General features: G+C 37.6%; 1 protein-coding gene across 1 annotated transcript; it reads right to left on the bottom strand.

The window, feature by feature from the left end:
* Positions 1-7,433: 7,433 nt before the first annotated feature.
* Positions 7,434-14,143, bottom strand: LOC126779045 (uncharacterized). The gene is made up of 4 exons (XM_050502795.1): positions 13,936-14,143; positions 13,422-13,550; positions 10,069-10,213; positions 7,434-9,183 (listed from the first exon to the last, which is right to left on the bottom strand). The coding sequence occupies exons 1-4, from the start codon at positions 14,141-14,143 to the stop codon at positions 7,434-7,436; spliced, it is 2,232 nt and encodes a 743-aa protein (XP_050358752.1).
* Between the last annotated feature and the right edge of the window lie 11,390 nt (positions 14,144-25,533).

Genomic DNA, 25,533 nt, shown 5'->3' on the forward strand with positions numbered 1-25,533 from the left:
TCTCGCGAGGAAAGGGTATAGTTTGTGATATACTAGCTTTTCTAATATTTTACTTGAAATATTCAAAATAGATATAGGTCGATAATTTTCTATCTCTGTCTTGGGGCCTTTCTTATGAATAGGAACTATAAGTGCCTCCTTCCATTTAGCGGGAAACACGCCCTCCCTCAACGACTTATTAAATATTAGAGTTAAAGGCAAAGATAATTCAATAGCGCAAGATTTAAGAAAAATTGAAGGTATGTTGTCACTACCAGAGCCTTTTTGAGTATCGAGAGATGTTAATAATTTTAAAACTTCCTCTTCAGTAACAGTGAAAGAGTGGTAAGTATCGTCCGTCACTGAAGGTATTTCGTGTAATAAGTTGTCGTAGCTAGGCGCATGTTTAATAAAGACATTTTTGAAAAAGTCACTAAAACCAGGACATATTTCTTTTTCGTTATTGTAAATTTGATTACCACAGCGTAACGAACTTGGATACGAACTTTGATTATTACGTTTGGAAGAAATATATTCGTGAAGAAGTTTAGGTGAGTTTTTAATGCCTGCTTGTATTCCAAAAATGTAGGAGTCGTAGCATTCAGCTTGAATACGCTTTTGTCTGTCGCGAAGCAATTTAAATTTATCATAATCGAGAGGGTTACTATGTATTTTCCATTTGCGATGTGCAGTATATTTTTCTTTAGTTATAGAAATCAACACTTTAGAGTACCAGACTGGATAGCTATACTTTCCACCCGAAAGAGACTTTGGCACGAAGGAATTCCTTGTTTCATACAGTATTTCATAAAAACTATGAAGTGACTCCTCACACGACTTATCAATGAACAATGCATTCCAATTAACACTAGACAGGTATTCTCTAATTTTAATATAATCCGCTTTATGAAATTTGTATTTTATATTTTTTAAAAGGCGATGTTGCGATATGAATATATCAGAACAATCTATTTCTAGTGCTGGGTGATACTTATCTTCGACTAATAAAGGATCGCACGAAACTGACACTTTTGGTGAGGTATTGGTAATAATAAGGTCTAAAATATTATTGGAACAATTGCAATGCTCATTGACTTGTCTAAGTCCAAGGAACTCAATAGTGTTCATAAAATTAGCTACAGCAGCTTGACTTTGTGTTGTACCCTTTTTTAAACACAAGGGTCCTCGATGTGTCTAATCGAGGTTGGGGATATTGAAATCACCCAAAAAGAATACATAATCATTAGGGTGGGATCGTATAACATTAGACAATGAATCTAGAGCCAGTGTGAGGCGATGAGAATGCAGAGAGTCACCAGGTATGTACGTTACACCAAAATGAATTGCGTGACACTGAGTATTAGCGAAAACTCGTGCTTTAACTGATATCCAAATAATTTCAATTCCCTCCCCAACAAATTTATTTCTAGCTTCGGCTTGAAAAACATTTTTAGCGCATATTAATACACCGCCACCAATGCCTTTAACTGAAGTATACTTATTACGATCACACCTAAAAACATCATATCTATTATCACATATTTCATCGGCTAAGAAACTATCATTAAGCCAGGTTTCAGTAATAAAGATTAAGTCAAAGTCATGGCTAAGAATATTCTTATGTAAGTCATCCAATTTAGTGCGAAGACCGCGGACGTTCTGGTAGTAACAGTTTATCGATGGCTTCATGATGGTTGGGTAGAAATTAAAGCATTACTAAGACACTCATTAAAATGGAACAAAATAATTGTAAAGCTAAGTGATCTAAGACGGTCAAAAGTCAACATAACCAATATTAAAGCAGTATGTGTGAAAGTGTTTGTATGAGTGATGGAAAGTGTGTGTGCGTCACCTTTAAGTGTAAATTTTTTTTATTACAAATAAAAAGCAAAAATATAAGAAAAAGTATTGCAGAAAAGTGTAAAAATTAAAAAAAAAATCTAATAATACATACAATTTTTTAGTTATTAAATCATTTTTATAAGGTCCTTTTCTGAGTTTATTGCGATGGCCTGTGATTTTTCGTTTTTTCGAACAAAAATTAGACAGTTTTTTGTCCACACAAATTTGTACGCTTTTTCGGAAGCAAGTGATTTACATTTCTGAAGTAACATCTTGTTTTGTAGTGTAAGATGATCTTTCACGAAAATTTTATTTGGGTTGCCAGCAATGTTTATGTCTTTCGTCGTGATACCACGCGTTTTCTTTAGGCCGGAGAGAAAACTGTCTTTAATAAGTCTGTTTTTAAGTTTAGCGACTATTACTTTTGGTCGACCATTGATACTTCTTTTAGGTTGCACTCTATTTGCAAATTCAATATCATTACACTCTAGTTGAACACCTGCATGTCTACTAATATTAATTACAATATCTCTCACGAACTCATTTTTTAGTTCTGGAACGCCTATAATTTCTATATTCTGTTGCCGCGCCCATTGCTGATGTTTTGAGTTTTGATAAATAAGATAGTTAATAATAGTTACACTGTTTTACTCACCAACAACAATGCTATTGCTGTTTGGCGGCAGAATATATTATGAGTGTGTGGTAACTGGTGGTAAGGGCATTGTGCAAACCTGCCTGGGTAGGTACCACCCACTCATCAGATATTCTACCGCTAAACAGGAATATAACATAAAAAAATAAATATCATTATCATACTTAAGTATTTTACGCAACACCACCAACTATACCAAAATTAAACTATTTAATTCCACTCCGCAAAGTGAGTTTGATGTATGTATTCGTTACCTCGATAATGGCCGTCTGACGCACGTTCCCGACATGCACAGAGCACTGGAACCCTGAGTAGATGGCCGTGGAGTGTCTCAGGACATGCATGGATGCCTCTTACATTCAATCAAATTTAATTCATGACCGCATTACATATTATATTGCACAGTCTGTGCTAATATTGCTAGCATATAAAAAAACAGCCGAGATGATCCAGGCACCACTGAATTTTCATGTACTTAATTTGTGATTATAATTCATCTCGTACTTTACGATGAAGGAAAACATCGTGAGGAAACCTGCATGTGTCTAATTTCACTGAAATTCTGCCACGTGTGTATTCTACAAAACCGCACTGGAGCAGCGTGTTGGAATAAGCTCCAAACCTTCTCCTCAAAAAAGGGAGAGGAGGCCTTTAGCCCAGCAGTAGGACATTCACGTGCTGTTACGGATAAAAAACACACACACACACAATGTGCTGTGCAAACATATACAAGTCTATAATCGATTCCAATAGCAAGTAGAGTATATAAGCAACTTTGACCTTGAAATTTGGTCGAAATCTTAATATTCTGTGGTATTGACTATGGATTCGCGAAAAATTTAGCGTTTTGGTTATCTGTGAAGTTGTTATCGGAACTTTGTAAGTAAAACTAAAGTGTATATAAGTGGTTAAGTGTAACAGTGTCGTGTTGTATATAGAGATATATTGATCGAGAAGTGTTTGTACTGTACAATACAGCAGAGCTGGTAGCGAATCGCATGGAATTGCATATCTAAGGTTTGCTAATCTTTTAAAAACGAGTAGAGTTTTCTGCTCACCTGAAAGTATATACAGCCTCTAGGGTCGTTTAGTCTTCGAGGAACACCAGGTCGTCACACACGCACTTGTCCTACGTGTCGCTCGACACGTGCGCGTCGCTGTACTTGCTCCCGTCGTCCGACACGTACACGTTCGTGCACTTCGTGTCCGATGTCTTCGTGAGGCTGTTCTTCACGTTGGCGATGTCCTGGAGGATATTCTTGTTCTGTCTCCTCGCGTTCTTTCGATTCTTCTCCGAAGCTTGCGACGAGTGGACTAGTTCTGATAGTCCCGCGGCGTAGCCCCCCGGCCGCGCTAGCAGCACCACGCCCTGCCGCAGTCCCGGCGGGAAGCGACCCAGGCCCAGCGACGCCGACTGTCCCGCGCGCACGCTGCCGTACGTGACGCGGTTGCGGTATATCGTGCGCACGGATATCTCCGCGAACTCGCCGGACTCCAGAGGTCCTGTTAAATATACGTCGCTCTATTCATCTCAAAACTAACAGAACGCAACGCACCTATGATAAGTTCGTCGCCCTCGTAGAGTCGCCCTCGCGCGAGCAGTCCCCCCACGACGGGCCCCGTCGAGTCCCCTACCTGGAAAATTTCGTCTATTTGAAACTCGCACGCCTACTGTAAAGTGACATAAATTATAACATTTATAATTTAATAAAAAGGATACTAGTCAACTGCACAACATATGGTTCACTCACGTCCTCGGGGCGCTGCAGGTCGCGGCGCGGCACCAGCGCCAGCAGGCACGCGTGCAGCGCGTTGAGGCTGGCGCCGCGCACGCAGCTCACCGGGAACACGGCCACCCTGCCGGCCGACACTACTGTGATTTGCGTTCAACTATATATATATATATATATATATATATATATATATATATATATATATATATATATATATATATCTGATCCGAAACTAAGCAGAGCTTGTACTATGGCAACCAGACAACTGATATACTATTTTATAGACAATTACACACAGACTCAGGAAAAACAGACATGTTAATGCACACAATTGTCTGTCCTGAGTGGGAACCGAACCCACAACCTTTGGCGTGAAAGGCAAGTATCTAGCAAGGGTGGTTGGCGTAGCTATAGACAATATTATTACCATTACCAATAGTATGGAACTCGTTTTAAAGTCATATATAAGAGTTCACCCAGAAATACTTCGGTTTAAATAAAGGCTTGTGAAGCTACTCACTCCTCATCCTTTTTGATTTCCTCGTCTAGATTGTCTATGGTGTCCAGTATCGACTTTTGCGGCGCAACGCAGTTCCTTGCCATATTCTCGTCAGTTATTAACAGCGGTTTCTGTAATAATACCAATATATACCATTACTTTAAATTTAAATAAATCTATAAATTATACAGCATCCCTGATTTATCATCTCGTGCTCCTTGAAGAACATCGCGAGGAAATATATATGAATAAAACTCATGTGTTTCGTACAACGGTTTATTGCAGACAAAAAAAATCAAAAAATACATCGTCACTACGATACGGTGACCCGTGTAAAACCCAATCTACCCACAACTTTTTATATTAACGGGCGTCAACATGCCGCCTCCCAAGAACGCAGTTCTTAAGGAGCATATACATTAAACAAAATTTACGCATTTTATTTTTACAATATTAACAATCTTTCCCTTTTACAACATTATTGTTTACATTTGATCATAATTATGCAATTTAAAACTTAACAAAAAAATAATTGTTTTAATTGACAAAATGGACTGTATCGTGAAATATATGTAAAGAAGTTTTAGTGAAATTAGTCTGCAATCGGTAAAATTAATAATTTAGAAATTGCTCGTTTAATCAAATTACTTTTACACCGAATCGTTACCACTCTAGTTATGTTATCAGGGCCGGGATGCTTTGCTTCTATTCTACCATATAAACATTTTGCTGGAGGAAGATTGTCTTCTTTAACAAGTACAATGTCACCAATCTTTGGTTCTGGTGATACTTTTGCCCATTTGTATCGCTGATTAAGTTGCGTAAGGTATCCTGATGACCATCGTCTCCAGAAATCCTGCACCATGCGTTGAGTCAATTGCCAACGTTTTAATGTACTAATAGTTGACATTTCAAAGTTGTAATCTGGAGGTATAACCAATGGACCACACACTAAAAAATGTCCTGGTGTTAGTGGCATTTCCGATTCTGGGTCATCTACACTTTGACGTGCAATAGGTCTTGAGTTAAGGCATGCTTCAATTTGACATAGAACCGTAGTCAACTCTTCAAAGGTGAGCGTGGAATTACCGACGACTCTTTTTAAGTGGTATTTGGTTGACTTGATGCCCGCCTCCCATAATCCACCGAAATGAGGTGCATGTGGAGGAATAAATTACCAAGATGTTCCATTGTTAGATAAACTCTCTGATATATCGGGCATCAAATTGGAATTTTCTTTGGAGAATAAAGTTTTCAATTCCTTAGAAGCACCTACAAAATTGGTTCCATTATCACTCCAAACTTGACCACAGTGACCTCTTCTAGCTACGAATCGTTTAAATGCTGCTAAAAAACCTTGAGATGTAAAATCACTAACGACCTCAAGATGCACTGCACGCGTAGCCATACGTACAAACACACAAACATATCCTTTGTGGGAATGGTGGCCACGGCCCTTGGTTGTTCTTATTTGTATGGGTCCTGCATAATCCACTCCACTAACAAAAAATGGACGATTAATAGAGATGCGTGTTGTAGGTAATTGACCCATAAATTGTTCATGAGTAGAAGCTCTAAAACGTGCGCAAATGACACATTTCCTGTACTGTTCCTTGACTAAATTTTTTATACCAATAATCCAATATTTTCCTCTGAGGAAGCTGGTCATCATTTGTGGTCCTCCGTGTAATGTTTTTTCATGTGCATCTGCAACCATTAACTTCGTAAAATGACCACTTCTTGGTATGATAATTGGATGTTTGACCTCATCACTGACATTCGAATTGTCTATTCGACCCCGGACTCTCAATAATCCATCTTCATCTACAAATGGGGTAAGTGAATATAGTTTACTCTTTTTAGGCATTACTTTCATTTTATTAAAATATAAAATATCTTCGGCAAATTCCTGTCGTTGACATTGTTTTATACATGTTATTAATGCAGCTTTTAATTCTTCACACGTTAGCAAATAAGTAAACTGAGGTCGAGGTTCCTTAGATTTCTTGAAATGTAAGAAGCGCCTACAATACGCAATTACTCGAATCATTCTTTTTAATCGCGAAAATCTTTCACAAAGTGATCGAAACGTTTCATTTATATTAATACAATAAGCTTTAATTTTCCTTTCTTCTAAATTAGTACCGACATCTGGTTTGTCATAATGTACAATATCATTACAAAGCCAACTGGGTCCGTTCATCCATAAAATATTGTTTTGTAAGTCACTAGGAGTCATCCCACGTGACGCGATGTCTGCTGGGTTTTCACCAGACTTAACATGTGACCATTGATTACTTTCAAGTGTTGTCAATATATCTGATACTCTATTCGCTACAAAAGTTTTCCATCGACTAGAGTGGCCACGCAGCCATGCCAGCACTATTGTCGAATCGGTCCACGCATGTATATTAGATGGTTCTACGTGTAGCATTGTTGCGACTTCTTTTAATAATTTTGTAAGTAACGTTGCACCACACAGCTCTAATCGAGGTATTGATATTTGCTTTATTGGTGCTACTTTTGTTTTGGACGTGAACAAGTTTACATGAATTCGTCCGTCTTTATGGAGCACTCTTGCATAAACAACAGCAGCATAGGCTGCATTTGATGCGTCACTAAATCCATGCAATTCTAATTTTGAATTAGTTGATTGGAGTCCAATCCAACGCTTTATTTCGACTTCAGACAATTTTTTTAAACTCTTGCGATACTCTTCCCATTCCTATTTCAACGAAGATGGTAACTCCTCGTCCCACGAGATACCTGACATCCACAATTTTTGGATTAAAATTTTTGCTGGTATAATACACGGCGAAATCCATCCAAGTAGATCATAAAGCTTAGATATATCCGAAATCACACGTCGTTTAGTAACTGGAATAATTTGTTCTTCTAGATGTACTGAATATACGAATTTATCTGTTGATCTATTCCAAGTCAGCCCTAAAACCTTTGTTATATGGTCGGTTATCATTTCCATAGATTCTTTCCTTTTTTCATTTTTGCTCAAAATTTTCATAACTAATTTGCTATTACTTGACCATTTTTGTAGCTTAAAGCCGCCTCTCATCATCAAATTATTTAATTCCTTGTACAGAAATATTGCTTCATTAGACGTGTCACAAGTGGTCATAAGGTCATCGACGTAAAAATCCTCCAAAACTCTTTTAGCAGCAAAAGGAAATTGTGTACCTTCATCCAAAGCCAATTGCTGTAATGTTTTGACTGCTAGATAGGGAGCTGCGGATGTGCCAAAGGTAACGCGAAGAAGTCTGTAATCTTTTAAGTCATCCTCTGGATTTCTGTGCCAAACGAGTCTTTGATAGTCCACATCCTGTTGAGCTACTTTAACCATTCTGTACATCTTCACAATATCCGCGACAAGGCAAATTGGACCTAGGCGAAATTTCATAATTAAATGTCGTAGATCTGGTTGTAGACGTGGTCCTATCATGAGATCGTCATTAAGAGAAATGCCATTCTCACCCTTACATGATGCATCAAAGACTACTCTCACTTTTGTTGTAGCCTTATCTTCACGAATCACTGCATGATGTGGCAAGTAAACAGCTTCTGTATTTTTATTAAATTTGATTTGTTCCATATGACCTAATTGCAAGTATTCTTCAATAGTGTCATCATATTGTTTTTTCAAATCTCTATTTCTGATTAATCCTTTTTCTTGTCCATAAAACCTGCGCACAGCTATTTCTCTTAAATTTCCATATTTTGATGCTGGGGTTTCTTTTGTAAAAGGCAATCTTACTATATATCGTCCTTTACAGTCTCTTTTTGTTGTGGTCGCAAACAAATCTTCACATTTTTGTTCCTCTGGTGTTAAGCGTTGATTTATTTTATCGGTAGGTTCTGCTTCTAGTTCCCAAAACTTCTTGAGAAGTTCATCATCGCTCATTTGTGTATGTAAATTCACAAATATACTGTGAGTGGTAGGTGAAATAACTTGACCTGACAGTACCCAACCCAAATTAGTCTTCTGTGCTATGGTGGTGCCATAAGGGCTACGAAGGAGACCTTCCTCTATTATTTTTCCATAGACATCACTCCCCAATAAAATATCGATTTTACCAGGAGTGTGGTAATTTGGATCTGCAAACTTCAACTTTTTAAGTTCAGGCCAGTTATTCATGACTATTGGTTTGATTTGTAAAAACGATGTTAATCTGCTCAAAACATGAGCACCCAATTCAATTACAGTTTCAGTGTCATGGATTGATGATATAGCTATATTGACTACAGCCTTTGAGGTCAACACACTAACATTACCACCCAATCCACACACCGAACTCTTTACAAAAGTTTTCTTGACTCCAAGTAACTGTACTGCTGATTCTGTTATAAATGAGGCCTGTGACCCCTGGTCGAGCAAAGCTCTCAGCAGTTGGTAGCTTCCATTTTTAGTTTGGACCCTGACTAATGCAGTAGCTAATAATACCTGAGTATATTTATCCTTGCTAGAATAACAATTAGTAACCATATTCAATGGTTGATCAGTCTGCGGTTGATCATCACTAAAATGAATTGACTCAACAGCATGGTTAACAGGTACCGCAGACGCGATCGATCGATTTGGTTTTTGAGGATGAAGTAGTGTATGGTGTTTACGGTTACAGATCCGACATGAGGTACGTAAGAAACAAGATTTTACACTATGGTTAGACCCAAAACAATTAAAACAAAGCTTTTGCTTTTGCACAAAATCTATACGGGTCTTATAATCAGCATGATGAAATTTTTTACATTGAAACATTTTATGATTTTCCGAGCAAAACGGACATACGGTAGATGAAGCAGAAGAGACGTGATGTGCCTTAGGTTGATTATAATTATTTGATTTAAATCTACTTGTAGTAGGTTCCAAGAATTCCAATGCTCTAAAACGACTTATTAAAAATTCTTCGAATTGAGAAAAGGTAGGTAAATCATCGGTTAACTCATTTGATTTTATTTCCCATTGTTTGCGGGTATCACAATCTAACTTTTGACAAACTAAATAAATAAGTAACACATCCCATGAATCGGTACAGATACCAATATTAGACAATGCATTTAAACTATCTTTCGTTGTGTCTAAAAGGTTCTTTATACCATTGGCCGATTGCATGGTTAAATTATTTTGCGAAAATAAACGTTTAAAAATACAATTAGCTAAGAATCTTTTATTATTATATCGCTCTTGTAATTGTGACCAACACGTAATATAATTAGTATCAGTAATAGAAATATGTCGTAACAGCTGTTCGGCTTCTCCCGATAAATTAGTTTTTAAATAATGCAATTTTTGAACATTATCTAATTGCTTATTATTATGAATAACTGATACAAATAAATCCCTAAACGTCGGCCATTCCGTGTACTTACCAGAAAAAACGGGTAGTTTAATATCCGGTAATTTTATAGGAATAGGATAACTGCCATTTTTAGCTATAGTCGATGATTCCGATTTTTCTGATAAGTTAACACTTTTAACTTTTAATAAATAATCTTTAAGTTCACATTTATATGCAGTATACTCTTCTTCAATTAACTCATACATATTCATACTAAAATAATCACAATTAAACTTAGATTCCTGGGTAGCTATGTCAATTATTTGCTTATGAGTGACCTTAACCTCACTCCAAATATCATTTAATATTTCAAGTCTAGTTTCTATATAGGATTGCGTAATTCTAGACTTTGGTGACTTTTTAAAGTTTGCCAAATTTCTTTGTATTTGACCCCGATGATCTTCTTGGTACTTAATAAATTTTTCCATATTTATTGTGTATAATAATTAAATTTTCCAATTAATTATTAAATTGTACTATTCAAATAAATTATTATACTAAATAATTGTTGATTAACTTATAACTTAGTTCACTGAATGTTTTTATAAAACCGTTACGATTTTTTATAAAGTTCAAATTATCATTTATTTTCCACGTTACTTCACGTTCACTTTTATATAAATAAACTCAGTACCTCGGTTTATAAACTTTCCTCATCTGGAAATGCTCGCAGCCAGCAGTAGCTTCTTGAACTAGCAAAGCTTGGTTTTCAATGACGACTAACGGCACCCGTCTCCCGAAACCCGGCACCCAGCTTCGGACACCCAGCACCTGGCATACAGCAAGCAGCACCAACGACCCGGCCTTAGCAGTCCTGACTTTGTTTCTATTTCAACTTTGTCAGGTCTTGGCTCCTGAACAACTTTTGGTTGGTCACACAGGAACTACTCACGTATTAATAGCCGTTTTGCTTATATCTGTATGTTATTTCCTTTATATTCTCTTCATTTTTTCATTATTTGATTAATTTATTTTCAACTAATTTGTTATTTATCCGGCTCGAAGGACCATGAATAAAACTCATGTGTTTCGTACAACGGTTTATTGCAGACAAAAAAAAACAAAAAATACATCGTCACTACGATACGGTGACCCGCGTAAAAACCCAATCTACCCACAACTTTTTATATTAACGGGCGTCAACACAGATAATTGTTAAGCTCCCTTTTTTCTCAGTTATAATAATTTTATCACCATACTTTAATCTTCTTTTCATTGTTTTATTATCTATAGTTGGATTTTTGCCAATGTCTTAATTCTTGCAATGAAAATTGACAATCATCATTATTTTCAATGTATTGAAATATTTCCTCCATCGCCAAGTTCACTGAATAATCTTCAGGACGACCGACTTTATATCCCGTAGTAGGCCTCAGAAAGATATTAAAACAGTTATTGTAGTACTTAGCTTCAGCAGCAACTAAGTCAAATTCATACCCAATGAGGGCAATAACAGCTTTTGCTACATCATCAGAACGAGTCCGAGCTACCGTTAAAATGGAATATTTAAATTCAAGTGTAGATACATTATATATTTTACGACGAACATTCCTGCGCTTTCTTCTTTTCAGCTTCTTTACTTGCTTTATCGCCGCAAAATAAACAATATCTTCTAAAGTTAAAATCGGTTCACTTCCTCGTGCTCTAGTATGAGGTGGACTTATCATGGATGTACTACGTTGTTCGGTCTCGCACTGTCTTTTAGTTGCAATAATACTACTCTTTCGAGTGTACATTTTACGACACTGCACGTGGACTTTCACAGATTGCTCGTGTTTCAAGTATTCAAAAAACTTATCATTTCTTTCAACACTTGCATCAATCAAAGTCTTCATTCCACGATCGACAACAACAACTTTACTTTCTCTCAAAGGCTTATCACAAATGAAACAAACTTCTGACATTTTGTTAAAATTATTTAACAGCACAAATTAAAATTGAAAATATTACCAATAAGCACGTCTGATCACTGCAAAGGAATTTTCAAACTAACAGTATATACTGAGTTATTTCATTTTCTTCCTTCAAAAATAGGCAGGTATGCGACACTTGAACAATGACGTAGTTATTACATGTTACTCAAGGTTACTGACGAAAGGAATTAGGGACTGTCAGTACAGTCTTATTTTAAAATACTCATTCAATTTATACAAGTTTTATTGTGTGTGTACCAAAAACCAATAGTTTCTTATTTTCATTTATATTGAACGTCCGATGACGTGTACAGGCTGCATTTTAGTGCATATTATGTAAAATATGAATTTTCTAATAATTAAAACCCCGATATCTCACCGAATGGTGAGTCGTAAGAAAAAAAGTGACTGAACTATTTTTGTAGAGAATTGTATGATGTACAACTTTTGTCTTACTTATTTTCACGATAAAACTAACCGTTTTCAAGAAAAATCGAAAAAACCTTAATTTTGTACGTTTGACCTTGAATAATTTTTTTTTGCAGATGTAGAATTCACGAGGATTTCTGACATTTTATTTATAATGATGTATTTAACGTCTCTGCCAATTTTCAGCTCTATGCGGACTTTGGCTAAGTTATGACTTATTTTTGTCTATTTTGACTGGACTACAATGAATAAAACTCATTCACCAAACAACATGACGTCACAGCCGTATCGCAATCCTACACAGACGCAATCAGGCCACATCGTTAAACTGCCGGTACATTTCACTTGAGGGGGACTCCTGTAGCAGTACGCATAGCAACAAGAATACACACGCCACGCATGCCTCATAATATGACGTCATCTTTTAAAACAACGAATAGCTCTGAAAAGAATTGTTTATTTGAAACAAGAAGCAGCATGCAATGACGTAGTATGATGTAATGTCAAGCTCTTAAAAGAGCTGTTTTTATATTTATTATCTTCCTATAAAGCTGACTTCTCGAAACACGTCTCCACTCCACGCGCCGCTCGAACTGACTGAACGCGACGCCGCGGTAAAACGAGTATTTGTAGAATCAGCCGCGCATCGTCGATAGTGGGGAATTAATCGCGGAAGTAAGTAATGTAGACGCGCACATTTGATATTAATTTTTCATTTTTACAATTTATATTTTTCTTGTATTCTCATTGGTTAATTTTTACTTCACTTTTTGTATTACTCGTACCATTTTTTAATAAAGCATTCCACCATATTCACCGTTTCTACTGTTCTACAATAAGAAGTTTTATTTTACCGCTACAACGTCCACCTCCTAAATATTCTTGTAATGGGAAGGTTTGTCTGTTTTACTAGACGAGAAAAGGGTATTTGATATTCTTCTACCCATGACAGAATAGTTCTATCACACGTGTCATCAATCACGTCAAGTCACCAATGTCTGCGAAAGTAAGAAAGCCTACCCGCATTTTTTACCGTATCTAATGGCGGTTGCGATGCTGTGCTGGACGCGACGACTGCTTCGTTGATTTGTCGGGGCGATCCTTGTTGGCAGGCTCCTTCGTCCTCTGAATGCCTCTCAGCCTGTCGTTCTGGGGAGGAACACGCTAGTTTAAATGTTTATACTGTTTAGTTTTTACAGTATGTTGCTTAGAAGGAGATAGTTTCATGTCTGCTCCGGATCTTGAGGTAGCCTTAGTTGCTTTTAGAGTTTCAGCTAGGTTTTCGCTAAAAACAATATGTCGATTTTTGTCGCTTGCAATTAATTTTTAGGCTCCTTTCTCAAGGTATTAAGAATGAAGCTTCTTCTTATTGTTGAATCAGTGTACTGTCTATCACACATAAGCTTAATAGCGTCTATCAATGTTTGAATAACGTCAGTATTTTTTGTTTCTGATGTCATAAGGGATGTAAGAGCTTCGGCTACGTATGACACTGCGGAAAATCGCTGTTTTCGTCTGAACTCAATGCCTTTACCTCTTTTATGAACAGCTTCTGGAATGGCAGCTACCACCTCCGGGTTGAGGGTGGGTGCTTCAATTAAGATACAGTTTACTAGATGTAAATGTTTGTCTACGAGCTCCTTACGGATATCTTTTGGTAAACCTGTCGTAGCTATATGTTGTAGGCGTTTAGCAAGATCTGGCTGAATTTCACCTTCACAAAAAAAATAATCGGAGTTCATCATTAAGAGCCCTGTCTGTTCAGTAGGGGGCGGTTGAAGATTGTTTTTTTTGTATTGGTCATGGGTTCTGATGAACCTAGGGGAAAGTCAAAGGTACCTGAAGGTAGCTCAGAAGTGGAAGATAATGAGGCGGAGGCCGTGGCGCTGTTGACAATGAAGGCGGCGGTAGTGGCGCTTGTTGATAGTATTGACGCACTTGGAGTAATGAAATCCTACTTAAAATATAGGTAGTATATATAGTAATAGTCCCAAAGACTGACCGCATTCCCAAATTAATACTTTTATATTAAATAAATTTATTGGTGATGTAAGCGATGGTTAACATTTCTTACAATGCCAATGTCTATGGGCGTTGGTGACCATTTACCATCAGGTGGCCCATATGCTCGTCCGCCTTCCTATTCAACAACGGTTATTAATTGATACAAAAGAAACACTTTATTAGGAAAACATTTTCCTTGTTCGAAATATTTTATTAAATCACGAAGGTTTTAAAAATATGCTAATTTTGACTTTTAACGCTGATAAAATCAAGGTTGGTGGCGCATTGGCGATGTAATCGCTTACATCGCTTTCAACATTTCTTGCAATGCCAATGTTTCCTATTCTATAAAAAAATATATTTATAAGGCTTCGTATCCAGAAGTTTTTGATTCGATTATCATGTAGAGATCCTATACGTGTGTACTCGTAATAAGGAGATGACGCCTTATCCCAGCTGTGGGTAAAAATGCTGTTACATTTTTAAACAAGTTAAACGATACCTACTCAGTCGGGACAAAAACCGACTTTGTTAATATTATATTGTAATATCATTTATTTTATCCTCAGATAAATATTTTATGGTCAAAAAACTTAGTTGTAATTACAATGGCAGTATAAAATTTGATCTTGAAATTGTAATGACGTCATTGGTTGATGGTATGTTAGCTGTTTGTAGTGCGCAATACAATAGTTTCTCTTTTCTACAGGTGAACTCGATAACGGTAGAGGGAGCGCTCGCCTGAACATGTTCAGGCATTTGCACGAAGTGAAAAGTGGTAGGACGTCCTCGCTCAGCCACGAGATACTCGGCTTCGATGCTCAGGTGCGCTAATGATTATTTTGACGTTTATTTAAATTAAGAACAATGCCCCACCCACTTGCAAAGCCCGGGCAAACACCACTGCACTTTGATGTGCATAATTAATGGGCACATTGTCAGGAGATCTGCTTTTATGGGATGAAGTATTGCTATGTATATCCATCAACCCGCATTGAAGCTGCAAGTTAGAGCTCCAAATCACAAGTGGAGGGGAGGCCTTAGCCCAGCAGAGGTGTTATTTTTTTTATAATAAGTAAATAGAAAAAAAAAGTAAAAGTAAGTTGTACACTAGAAGTGAGATTTGGAAGCGTGTAAAGACATTGTTTGCGCCTGAACTCTCTAATTTTCACCCTGGGATTATGTAAATGTCTGTGTCCCACTGCTGGGCTAATCCCTCTTCTCCCTTTGATGAGGAGCTTATTCCAATACGCTGTTCCAATTTAGTGGTGCTAATTTGGGTTTTTACACGCTATCATTGGTAACGATTTACACATTCTATTCACTACCATCTCGGTTCTCAATAGGATTAAGAGTGTGTGAGAATAGAGACTGTCTGTGCTTGCACGCACACACAAGTACCATTATTAGTCCCGTGCAGTTGTCTAAACCGTTCGTATCCGTAACAGCCTGTGAATGTCCCACTGCTGGGCTAAAGGCGGGTTGGTGGAATACACATGTGGCAGAATTTCAGTGAAATTAGACACATGCAGGTTTCCTCACGATGTTTTCCTTCACCGTCAAGCAGAGATGAATTATAATCACAAATTAAGCACATGAAAATTTCCGTGGTGCTTGTCCGGGTTTGAACTCACGATCATTGGTTAAGATTCAGGCGTTCTTACCACTGGGCCATTTCGGCTACAAGTTGTCTAAACATCTTTATCTAGTTTTCATACTCATTTTTCAATTATATTAATCTTTGTAAAAGCTTCCGTTATTCTATTATCCAGTTGTATGATGGCGTATGTTACACCCCGTTAACGATAGATGGCGCTCATTCGAAATGTCACATTCCTGAATCGCGCTGTCTAGATATTCGCTACGGAGTATAGTGTAGAAGTGATTGTTCTTGTAATCGAATAAATTGTAGTTTCATTTACCTAATCCCAGGTAACAGTGTTGCAGAACTATCGATAGTTTGACCTCGAAAACTATTATCGACAGTACTTCCGAAAGTATCGTCTTGTGTCAATATTGTCGATATTATCGATAGTTACTATAGCTCTCTGTTCACAATACTATTGATATATTAGGAGATAAATTTTGTCAGTGAACCTGTGCCCACCACCAGTGGCGTAAAAAAACGTAAAAAATGGAGTATGGAAATGAATAAGTTCATCCTACGTACCTACCTATATCTTACAAATTTAGAATCAGACACAAATTCATATCTTTCTTCATTACATATAAAATTTATAGATAAATATCCACATATGGAAGTAAGCAGACAGAGAATTGGTGACCAACGTAGAGCTATTATACAAAAGAAATTATTATCACAAGAAACCATTGATCAGATTTACGATGAAGTTAAAACAGAATTGCAAGTAATCCAAACTCAGATACAACAAAACGCCACAAATCTTAAAACATCCCTTAACACACTAACAGGACTAAACGTATGAAATGGACAAATGAATGCAATGAAGCAATTATTAGGATTTATTTCAAAATAACACAATTAGAGACTAATAAGACCGCTTATAGAAAACGTTTGTATGAAGAGTTTATAAACTTATACCCAGAGTTTACACACATTACAGAGCAAAGATTAGCGGATCAACGAAGGGCAATAATAAATAATAAATATATTAAACAAGATAGATTAACACTGATTAAACAACAAGTAGCAGATGAATTACATTATACACATACACTAACGGAAGACACAGATAATGAACATTTACAAACAACAGAACAAAGTAATATTACACACTACGATGCATTCAAATCTAATTCAGAAACAAACTCACAAGCTAGGAAAATGCAAAACACTACAGTTACATGCACTGATTCCGTTACATCAACCCCTATCGATGAACAAAACGTAGAAAGTATCACCCACGATCATGATGTGACCTTAGAAGTAAACACTGAAATAGAGAACACATTCGTTCATGCTCTAGAACATTTTTGTGATACTGAACCAACTAGCAGACCATACATTCCTAAACAAAGAACTTCTAAAAAGTTTTCATTAATAATGAAATACATAGATACAATGATACTGACAAAATTTGTAAACACTGATACTGATTTTATCACTCTACAGACAATAATTTACTGTGCAGCATGGACAGCAGCTAAATGTAATGGGGCAAGAATGACATTCTTAACACAAAACAACCATCAAAACAAATCATACAGAAAACCTAGCTGGCAAAGAAGATTAGAAAATATAATAATGAAGTTGCGAGTCAATATAGGCAGGTTAACACAATTTATTAAAGGAAATAGAAACCGAAAAGTTGTAGTTGCAGTAGAACTCATAAAGACACAATATCAATCACACGCACAATATGAAAATACAAACACGCATATAGAACACTTCTTAGATACCTTAAAACAGAAACTCAATGCAGCAGCTAGTAGACTTAAGATATATTTGACGTGTACTGCCCGTAAAATAGAAAACAAAACATTTGCTAACAATGAAAAATTCTTCTATAGAATTTATTATCTAACTGCAAAGATAATGAGCAAAATCTAGAAATACCTCCCCCTGAAATATTTCGACAATTCTGGGCTAAGACATGGGAAAACCCCATAGAACATAATGAACATGCAGACTGGGTTAACGAAATAACTACACATATTCCAGAGATGGAGTTCAACTTCATACCAATAGAAACATGTATAGATGTCATCAAACGAATGCACAATTGGAAATCCCCAGGCTCAGACAATATTCACAACTATTGGTACAAGAAATTTAGTAGCATACACTCATACATACAATCAATCAATCAATCAATCAACAGCCAATCGTTGTCCACTGCTGAACATAGGCCTCTCCCAAGGTGCGCCAAAGCTCCTTGTCCTCCGCCTTCCGCATCCAGTTGGTGCCCGCCACCTTCTTAAGGTCGTCGGTCCACCTGGCTGGAGGGCGCCCTACGCTGCGCTTGCCGATTCGCGGTCTCCACTCTAGGACTCGTCTGCTCCAACGGCCATCGGTCCTACGACATACGTGACGAGCCCACTGCCACTTCAGCCTGCTAATTTTGCAAGCTATGTCGGTGACTCCGGTTCTTTTCCGGATAATCTCATTTCTGATCTTATCCTTCAAAGATACTCCGAGCATAGCTCGCTCCATAGCACGCTGAGCGACTTTGAATTTGTGGACTAGTCCCGCAGTTAGTGTCCACGTTTCGGCACCGTATGTCACGGCAGGTAAGACGCATTGGTTGAAGACTTTCGTCTTCAAACATTGCGGTATAGACGACTTGAGGACTTGACGAAGGTTGCCAAATGCTGCCCATCCCAAGCGAATTCTTCGATCGGCTTCCTTCTCAAAGTTGTTCCTACCGACTTGTATTATCTGTCCTAGGTAGGTATATTCACTAACAACTTCGAGAGGTTTCCCCTCGACGTATATCGGTCCCGGCACGACATGCCTATTGAACATGACCTTGGTCTTGTCCAAGTTCATACCGAGACCGACACGCCGGGAAGACTCGCCTAGGCTACGCAGCATTTCGGTGAGTTGTTCCAGCGACTCTGCTATGATGACGATATCGTCGGCAAATCGAAGGTGTGAGATGTACTCGCCGTTTACATTGACTCCATACCTAGTCCAATCCAGCGTTTTGAAAACGTCTTCCAGCGCGTTGGTGAACAGTTTCGGGGATATTACGTCCCCCTGTCTCACCCCTCTGCGCAGTTGGATCGCCTTCGTCTTACAGTCCTGGATGTGGATAGTCATTGTAGCGGCGTTGTACAGACATCTCAGTACCTCGATATATCTCCAATCGATATGACATCTCTGCAATGAGTCGAGCACTGCCCAGGTTTCGATGGAGTCGAAGGCTTTCTCGTAGTCCACAAATGCCATACACAGCGGCTGATTGTACTCTTCGGTCTTCTGCACAATCTGCCGAACAGTATGGATGTGGTCCACGGTGCTGTAGCCTGATCGAAAGCCGGCTTGCTCTGGGGGCTGGAACTCGTCAAGTCGTCTGGCGAGACGGTTCGTGACGACTCTTGAGAACAGCTTATACACGTGACTCAGGAGGGAGATTGGTCTGTAGTTTTTCAAGAGGGTTTTATCACCTTTCTTGAAAAACAGTACCACCTCACTCCCGCTCCACGTTTCCGGGGTCTTGCCATGTTGGATGACGGAATTAAAGAGGCTTGCTAGCTCTTTCAGGACCGGAGTCCCGCCTGCCTTAAGCAACTCTGTTGTGATTCCGTCATCTCCCGGAGCTTTGTTGTTTTTAAGCTGTTCTAGAGTCGCCCTAATCTCTCCTTGGTCAACGACCGGGAGCTCCTCGGAGTAATGGCGCATAAGAGGGTTGCCCCCTGTGATTTCTGCAGCCCAAGCCGTAAGGTCCGACTTTCGATTCACCGCTATCTTGTACTCCCACTTTAGCATTAAAGTCCCCCATAACAACATTGTAGTGGGCCTTCGAGGTGTCGTTGAGGGCCTTTGCGATGTCCTCGTACATCGCTTCGACCACATCATCAGAGTATGTCGAAGTTGGCGCATATACCTGTACGACCTTCAGGGAGTACCTGTCGGAAAGTTTTAGGACAAGGTACGCTACCCGGTTCGACACACTACTGATTTCCACAATGCTGCTAATGAGATCCTTTTTGACTAGAAAACCGACACCACCCTGGGAGAGGTTATCACCTTCGCGGAAGTAGAGTAAGTTACCGGACTCTAGAGTTATCGTGTCCTCCCCCTGTCTTCGGACTTCAGATAACCCCAGTATATGCCAGTTTATATGACTTAACTCTACTTCTAATTCGGCGAGGTGATGGTCCAGCCTCATCGAGCGTCCATTATACGTTGCCATGTTCAGTCGTTTTATACGGTAGCCTGCCGTGAACCGGTGATTCTTAGCACCCCCTGCCCTGCCGATACCGCGACCGCTACCTTGGTCGGGCCTAGCGGGCTTGCCGGTAACTGGGGGCCTTTTTTTGGGCGCATCTGCCATTAATGGAGGGGTTTGCCCATACTCGCCGCGCTGGGCAGGCGTGTTGGCGAGCGCAGTAGGGGGGTAAGATGTTTATGGGAGGGGGGACGCTGCTGCCCATCCCCCCTTTTCCCCGTCCCTCAGTCGCCTCTTACGATACCCACGGGATAAGATTGAGTACTATTCTAAGCCGGTACTCCACGGCATACTCCACTCATACATACATAAGTACTTAAATACATTCATTCAATCACCACATTTACTACCGAAATATATAACACATGGAATCACATACTTAGTACCTAAAGATAAACACGATACCACAAATCCAGATAAATACCGACCAATAACTTGCTTACAAACCATATATAAAATTTTATCAGCTTGCATAAGTAAAGAAATATACAAACATTTAACTAAACATAATATATTAGCCGAACAGCAAAAGGGGTGTAGAAAAAATAGCCAAGGTTGTAAGGAGCAGCTTACTTTTGATGCAATCATTTTAAGTAGTGCGGTAAAATCAAAATCAGATATCCATACTATGTTTATTGATTATCAAAAAGCCTTTGATTTAGTCCCGCATAGCTGGTTATTGTATGTCTTAAAATTGTATAAAATAAACCCAACCCTCATATCATTTCTTCAAAATTCTATGCAAAACTGGCAAACTGTATTAAAAATAAAACAATCGTCCATGAAATCTGAATGAAACTACTGAACCAATTTGTATCCAACGAGGAGTTTTTCAAGGAGACGCTCTGAGCCCCCTCTGGTTTTGCTTGGCCTTAAATCCTCTTTCACTCTTGTTAAATAAAACCAATACAGGATTCACACTTTAAGGTAATAACACCCAATATAACTTATCACACCTCATGTACATGGACGATATAAAACTTTACTCCACTGACAAAAACACGCTGCTTGAGTTAGCAAGCATTACGGAACAGTTCTCAAAAGATATTCATATGAAATTCGGAGTTGACAAGTGCAAAATTCTGTCAATCTCGAAAGGAAAAATCCATAATAATAGCTACACACTCGAAACTGGTGAACAAATTGAACCAATGGATGAACTAAGCACATATAAATACCTTGGTTTTAAACAATCTAGGCAAATACTACAAACTACGACAAAACAAGAACTGCTTACAAAATTCTCGTATTAAAGACACACCTATTAAATCTCGTATTAAAGACACACCTTAACTCTAAAAACACAATAAAAGCTATTAACACATTTGCCATACCCTTACTTACGTACTCTTTCGGAATAATACAATGGTCAAAAAGTGACATAAAAAAATTGCAGCGTACTATAAACACGCACTTCACTAAATATAGGAAACTAGAAAACTAGAAAATTTTGGATGACAAAATCTTGTATTCAAAAGCTCACACTACCACGCAAAGAAGGAGGAAGGGGATTAACAGACATACACAATTTACACAATAAGCAGATACTCTCACTCAGACCATACTTCCATGATAAATCCGAACACTCACCTCTACATAGACACGCAACAGAAATAGACAAAAAGCTTACACCATTAAACCTACATGACAAAAACACTCAAGTAAACGAACATATCATAAGTAAACAACAACAAATGTTGGCATGGGCTGAAAAAACACTGCATGGGAGGCACCGAGCCTATTTGAAACAACCCCACGTCGACAAAGAGAAGTCGAACGAATGGCTCAAACGAGGTGAACTGTTCCCTGAGACCGAAGGTTTTATGCTCGCCATTCAAGACCAAATAATAGCAACTCGTAACTATAGGAAGTACATAATGAAGGATAATAATCAACCTACTGACTTATGTAGACAATGTAATGCAGCCTCTGAAACTATTCAGCACATAACGGGGGCTTGCAAATCTCTCGCACAGACCGATTATCAGCATCGATATGATCAAGTGGCTGCAATCATACACCAACATTTAGCATACAAATATAAACTTATAACAGAAATGAATCCATATTACAAATATAAACCGGAAAGTGTATTAGACACTAGAAACCACAAAATCTACTGGGATAGAACAATAATAACTGACAAAACTATCTGTTATAATAGACCAGATATTACCGTTCATGATAAAATCAATAGAATCGTTTATCTTATCGATATAGCCGTTCCTAATTCACATAACATACAAACCACAATATCTGAAAAGTTAAGTAAATATCAAGATCTCGCCATAGAAATTAAAACGCAATGGAAAGCACAAACAGTACACAAAGTCCCAATAGTCCTATCATCCACAGGTATCGTGCCAAAATCCTTGACACAAAGTCTGAACACCTTACAAATGCCAGCGTATATAGATAGATAGATAGATAGATAGATAAAGTCTTTATTTGGATCACACCACATGAGTAAATAAGAAGATAAAAACGAAATGACAAAAGTAACACAGAGTTTAAGTTAATTTATGTCGTAGAAAAAAAAAAAAAAAAATTAACTAACTTACAAAAATATTTACAAAAATATTTTGCATCCAATTTTATTTAATCTATATCTATTAAATATAATTGGATGTAAAATGGGAATTGCATTATTATGGAAACACAAAGAAAAGAGAAAAAAAAAATTAATAAAAATTAACAAAAATTAACTGTAAAGTGGTGTGGCATCCAAAATGGACAACCTCTCAGTTGAAGCTGGCATAATATTAACCCAGCACTGATTTTCATGCCTGATACATTCAATCAAATTTAATTCATGACCGCATTACATATTATATTGCACAGTCTGTGCTAATATTGCTAGCATATAAAAAAACAGCCGAGATGATCCAGGCACCACTGAATTTTCATGTACTTAATTTGTGTTTATAATTCATCTCGTGCTTAACGGTGAAGGAAAACATCGTGAGGAAACCTGCATGTGTCTAATTTCATTGAAATTCTACCACACGTGAATTCTACCAACCCGCATTGGAGCAGCGTGGTGGAATAAGCTCCAAACCTTCTCCTCAAAAGGGAGAGGAGGCCTTAGCCCAGCAGTGGGACATTAACAGGCTGTTACTGTTACTGTACTGATTTTCAGAGGCCTCCATGTGACAGTGACGGACGGCCATGTAAACGTGACAACGAGTAATATCAAATATTAAAGTGGTAGATTGTTACGTATAAACAAGTTATTAAATTACAAGTTAATAAAACTTAAAACTAAAGTCGTTATCTGAAATACATATACGATTATAAAAAAATAGGAGATTAAATCCGATATACAAATTAAAAAAGTTGACATTTAGGCGGTATTTTTGAAAATTAATATGACTCCGACTCAAACTCAGCGATCAACGCCATGGGAAGTAATGGCGGCCAATGCTATTAAGAAACAACACGGCGAATGAGCATTCTGAGAAGCGAGAATAGGTAAGTACTTAAGACCTAATCTTTGTTTTTGCTTTACATAAATATATTACGTTATTTGTGTTTACAGATTAACCATGTAATTTACATAGATAATATCAATCTATACATATAAATAAAATTGGAGTGTCTGTTTTTAATATCGAAATAACCGCTTTTTACTACATGCATATGAATATATAAACGGTACATACACCGAAATAACATTTTTTACAATTTTTGTCTGTCTGTCTGTCTGTTTGTCTGTTTGTTCCGGCTAATCTCTGAAATGGCTGGACCTATTTTGATGGGACTTTTATTGGCAGGTAGCTGATCTAATAAGGAGTAACTTAGGCTACTTTTATTTTAGAAAAAAAATGATAATCTATACATATAAATAAAATTGGAGTGTCTGTTTTTAATATCGAAATAACCGCTTTTTACTACATGCATATGAATATATATACGGTACATAATCCGAAATATTTTTTTTTACAATTTTTGTCTGTCTGTTTGTCTGTTTGTTGGCTATTGGCTGGCCTAATGGCTGGACCGATTTTGACGGGACTTTTATTGGCAGGTAGCTGATGTAATAAGGAATAACTAAGGCTGCTTTTATTTTAGAAAAAAATGATAATAAAAATGATTAACTTTTTTGTTAAATTCTACGCGGACGAAGTCGCGGGTACAGCTAGTAATAAAATATATTTATGCCCAAATTTCTGTTGTTTTAGAGACGGCGATAATGGTATTCCTAAAACCTACAGTGGAGGCAGACACTCCGCAACCAATATGACATGAACAATCTGCATGAAACAAATTGGCCATGCAATTATAGGTTCATTTTTAATTAAATAATTATATCGTCAAACATGTTTCTTTCAATTTTGTATACTATGAATTATTTATTATCAATATACACGAATATGCGAATGAGAAAATTAAAGTTCAGTCTGTAGGTTAAATAAATATAACTTATATCTTAGTCTAAACGTATGCAATGATTTTAGGTTACGAAGTGGGGGCGGCAGATTGTTTCAACATTTGGTCGCGGCGTATTTGAAGCTTCCACGAAAGGCTGCAGTACGATGTGGGTGCACAAGCAGCAAATAGGAATTCGCCCTGGTGGAGTGAGTTGTATTTACGGCCGATGACCACAAAAGCTTATCATAGAGATATCCTGGTGATTTGGATTTTATGACTCCGAATAAAAGTAAAGCGAAATGCAATTGTCCGCGGTAGTCAGTCCTTAAAGATTTGGCTTCATTAATGTAAGGCGTTACATGAGCACGTGGCGGAATGTTAAAACAATAACGAGCGCAGGTATTCTGTACTTTTTGAATGGCCGTTTTTGAGCGAGCAAGCATTCGTGGCCCTATCACTGTATCGGCATAATTTAATTTTGACAGCACCAGTGACTCACACAGTGTAAGACGTAATTCGTTTGATAGAGACTCTCGTACACGGTACAGTAATTTTAAACGGTAAAAACAGTTACGAACGGTATTATTTACTTGTTTTTCAAAACGCAAGTTTTCGTCCATAATGACGCCTAGATTTTTAGCTTCGGTGACTCTTTCAATAATTTCATCGTTTATAGATATAATACGGCTATAACTAGATAATTGTTTAATTTGTTTGTTTGTGCCAAATATCATATATTTAGTCTTCTTCGCATTTAAAACTAGGGTGTGGGATTGTGACCATGCAAATATTCTATTTAAATCATCATTTAAGTTTTTAACGGCAGCCTCTAGGTTCGACAAGTGAAATGATGTATAAACTTGTAAATCGTCCGCATAAAC

This window comes from Nymphalis io, chromosome 28 (genome assembly GCF_905147045.1).
Source record: "Nymphalis io chromosome 28, ilAglIoxx1.1, whole genome shotgun sequence".
NCBI classification, from domain to species: Eukaryota; Metazoa; Arthropoda; class Insecta; order Lepidoptera; family Nymphalidae; genus Nymphalis; species Nymphalis io.

What these genes read in the sequence shown, in the direction of transcription:
- LOC126779045 (XM_050502795.1), bottom strand. Translation starts at nt 14,143, where the DNA reads ATGAACTCCGATTATTTTTTTTGTGAAGGTGAAATTCAGCCAGATCTT. An exon ending in AGAAGCTGTTCATAAAAGAG is followed by an intron (nt 13,551 to 13,935) that starts GTAAAGGCATTG and finishes GTTCCTCCCCAG; the next exon opens with AACGACAGGCTGAGAGGCAT. An exon ending in AAGTACACGGAATGGCCGAC is followed by an intron (nt 9,184 to 10,068) that starts GTTTAGGGATTT and finishes TTGTTATTCTAG; the next exon opens with CAAGGATAAATATACTCAGG.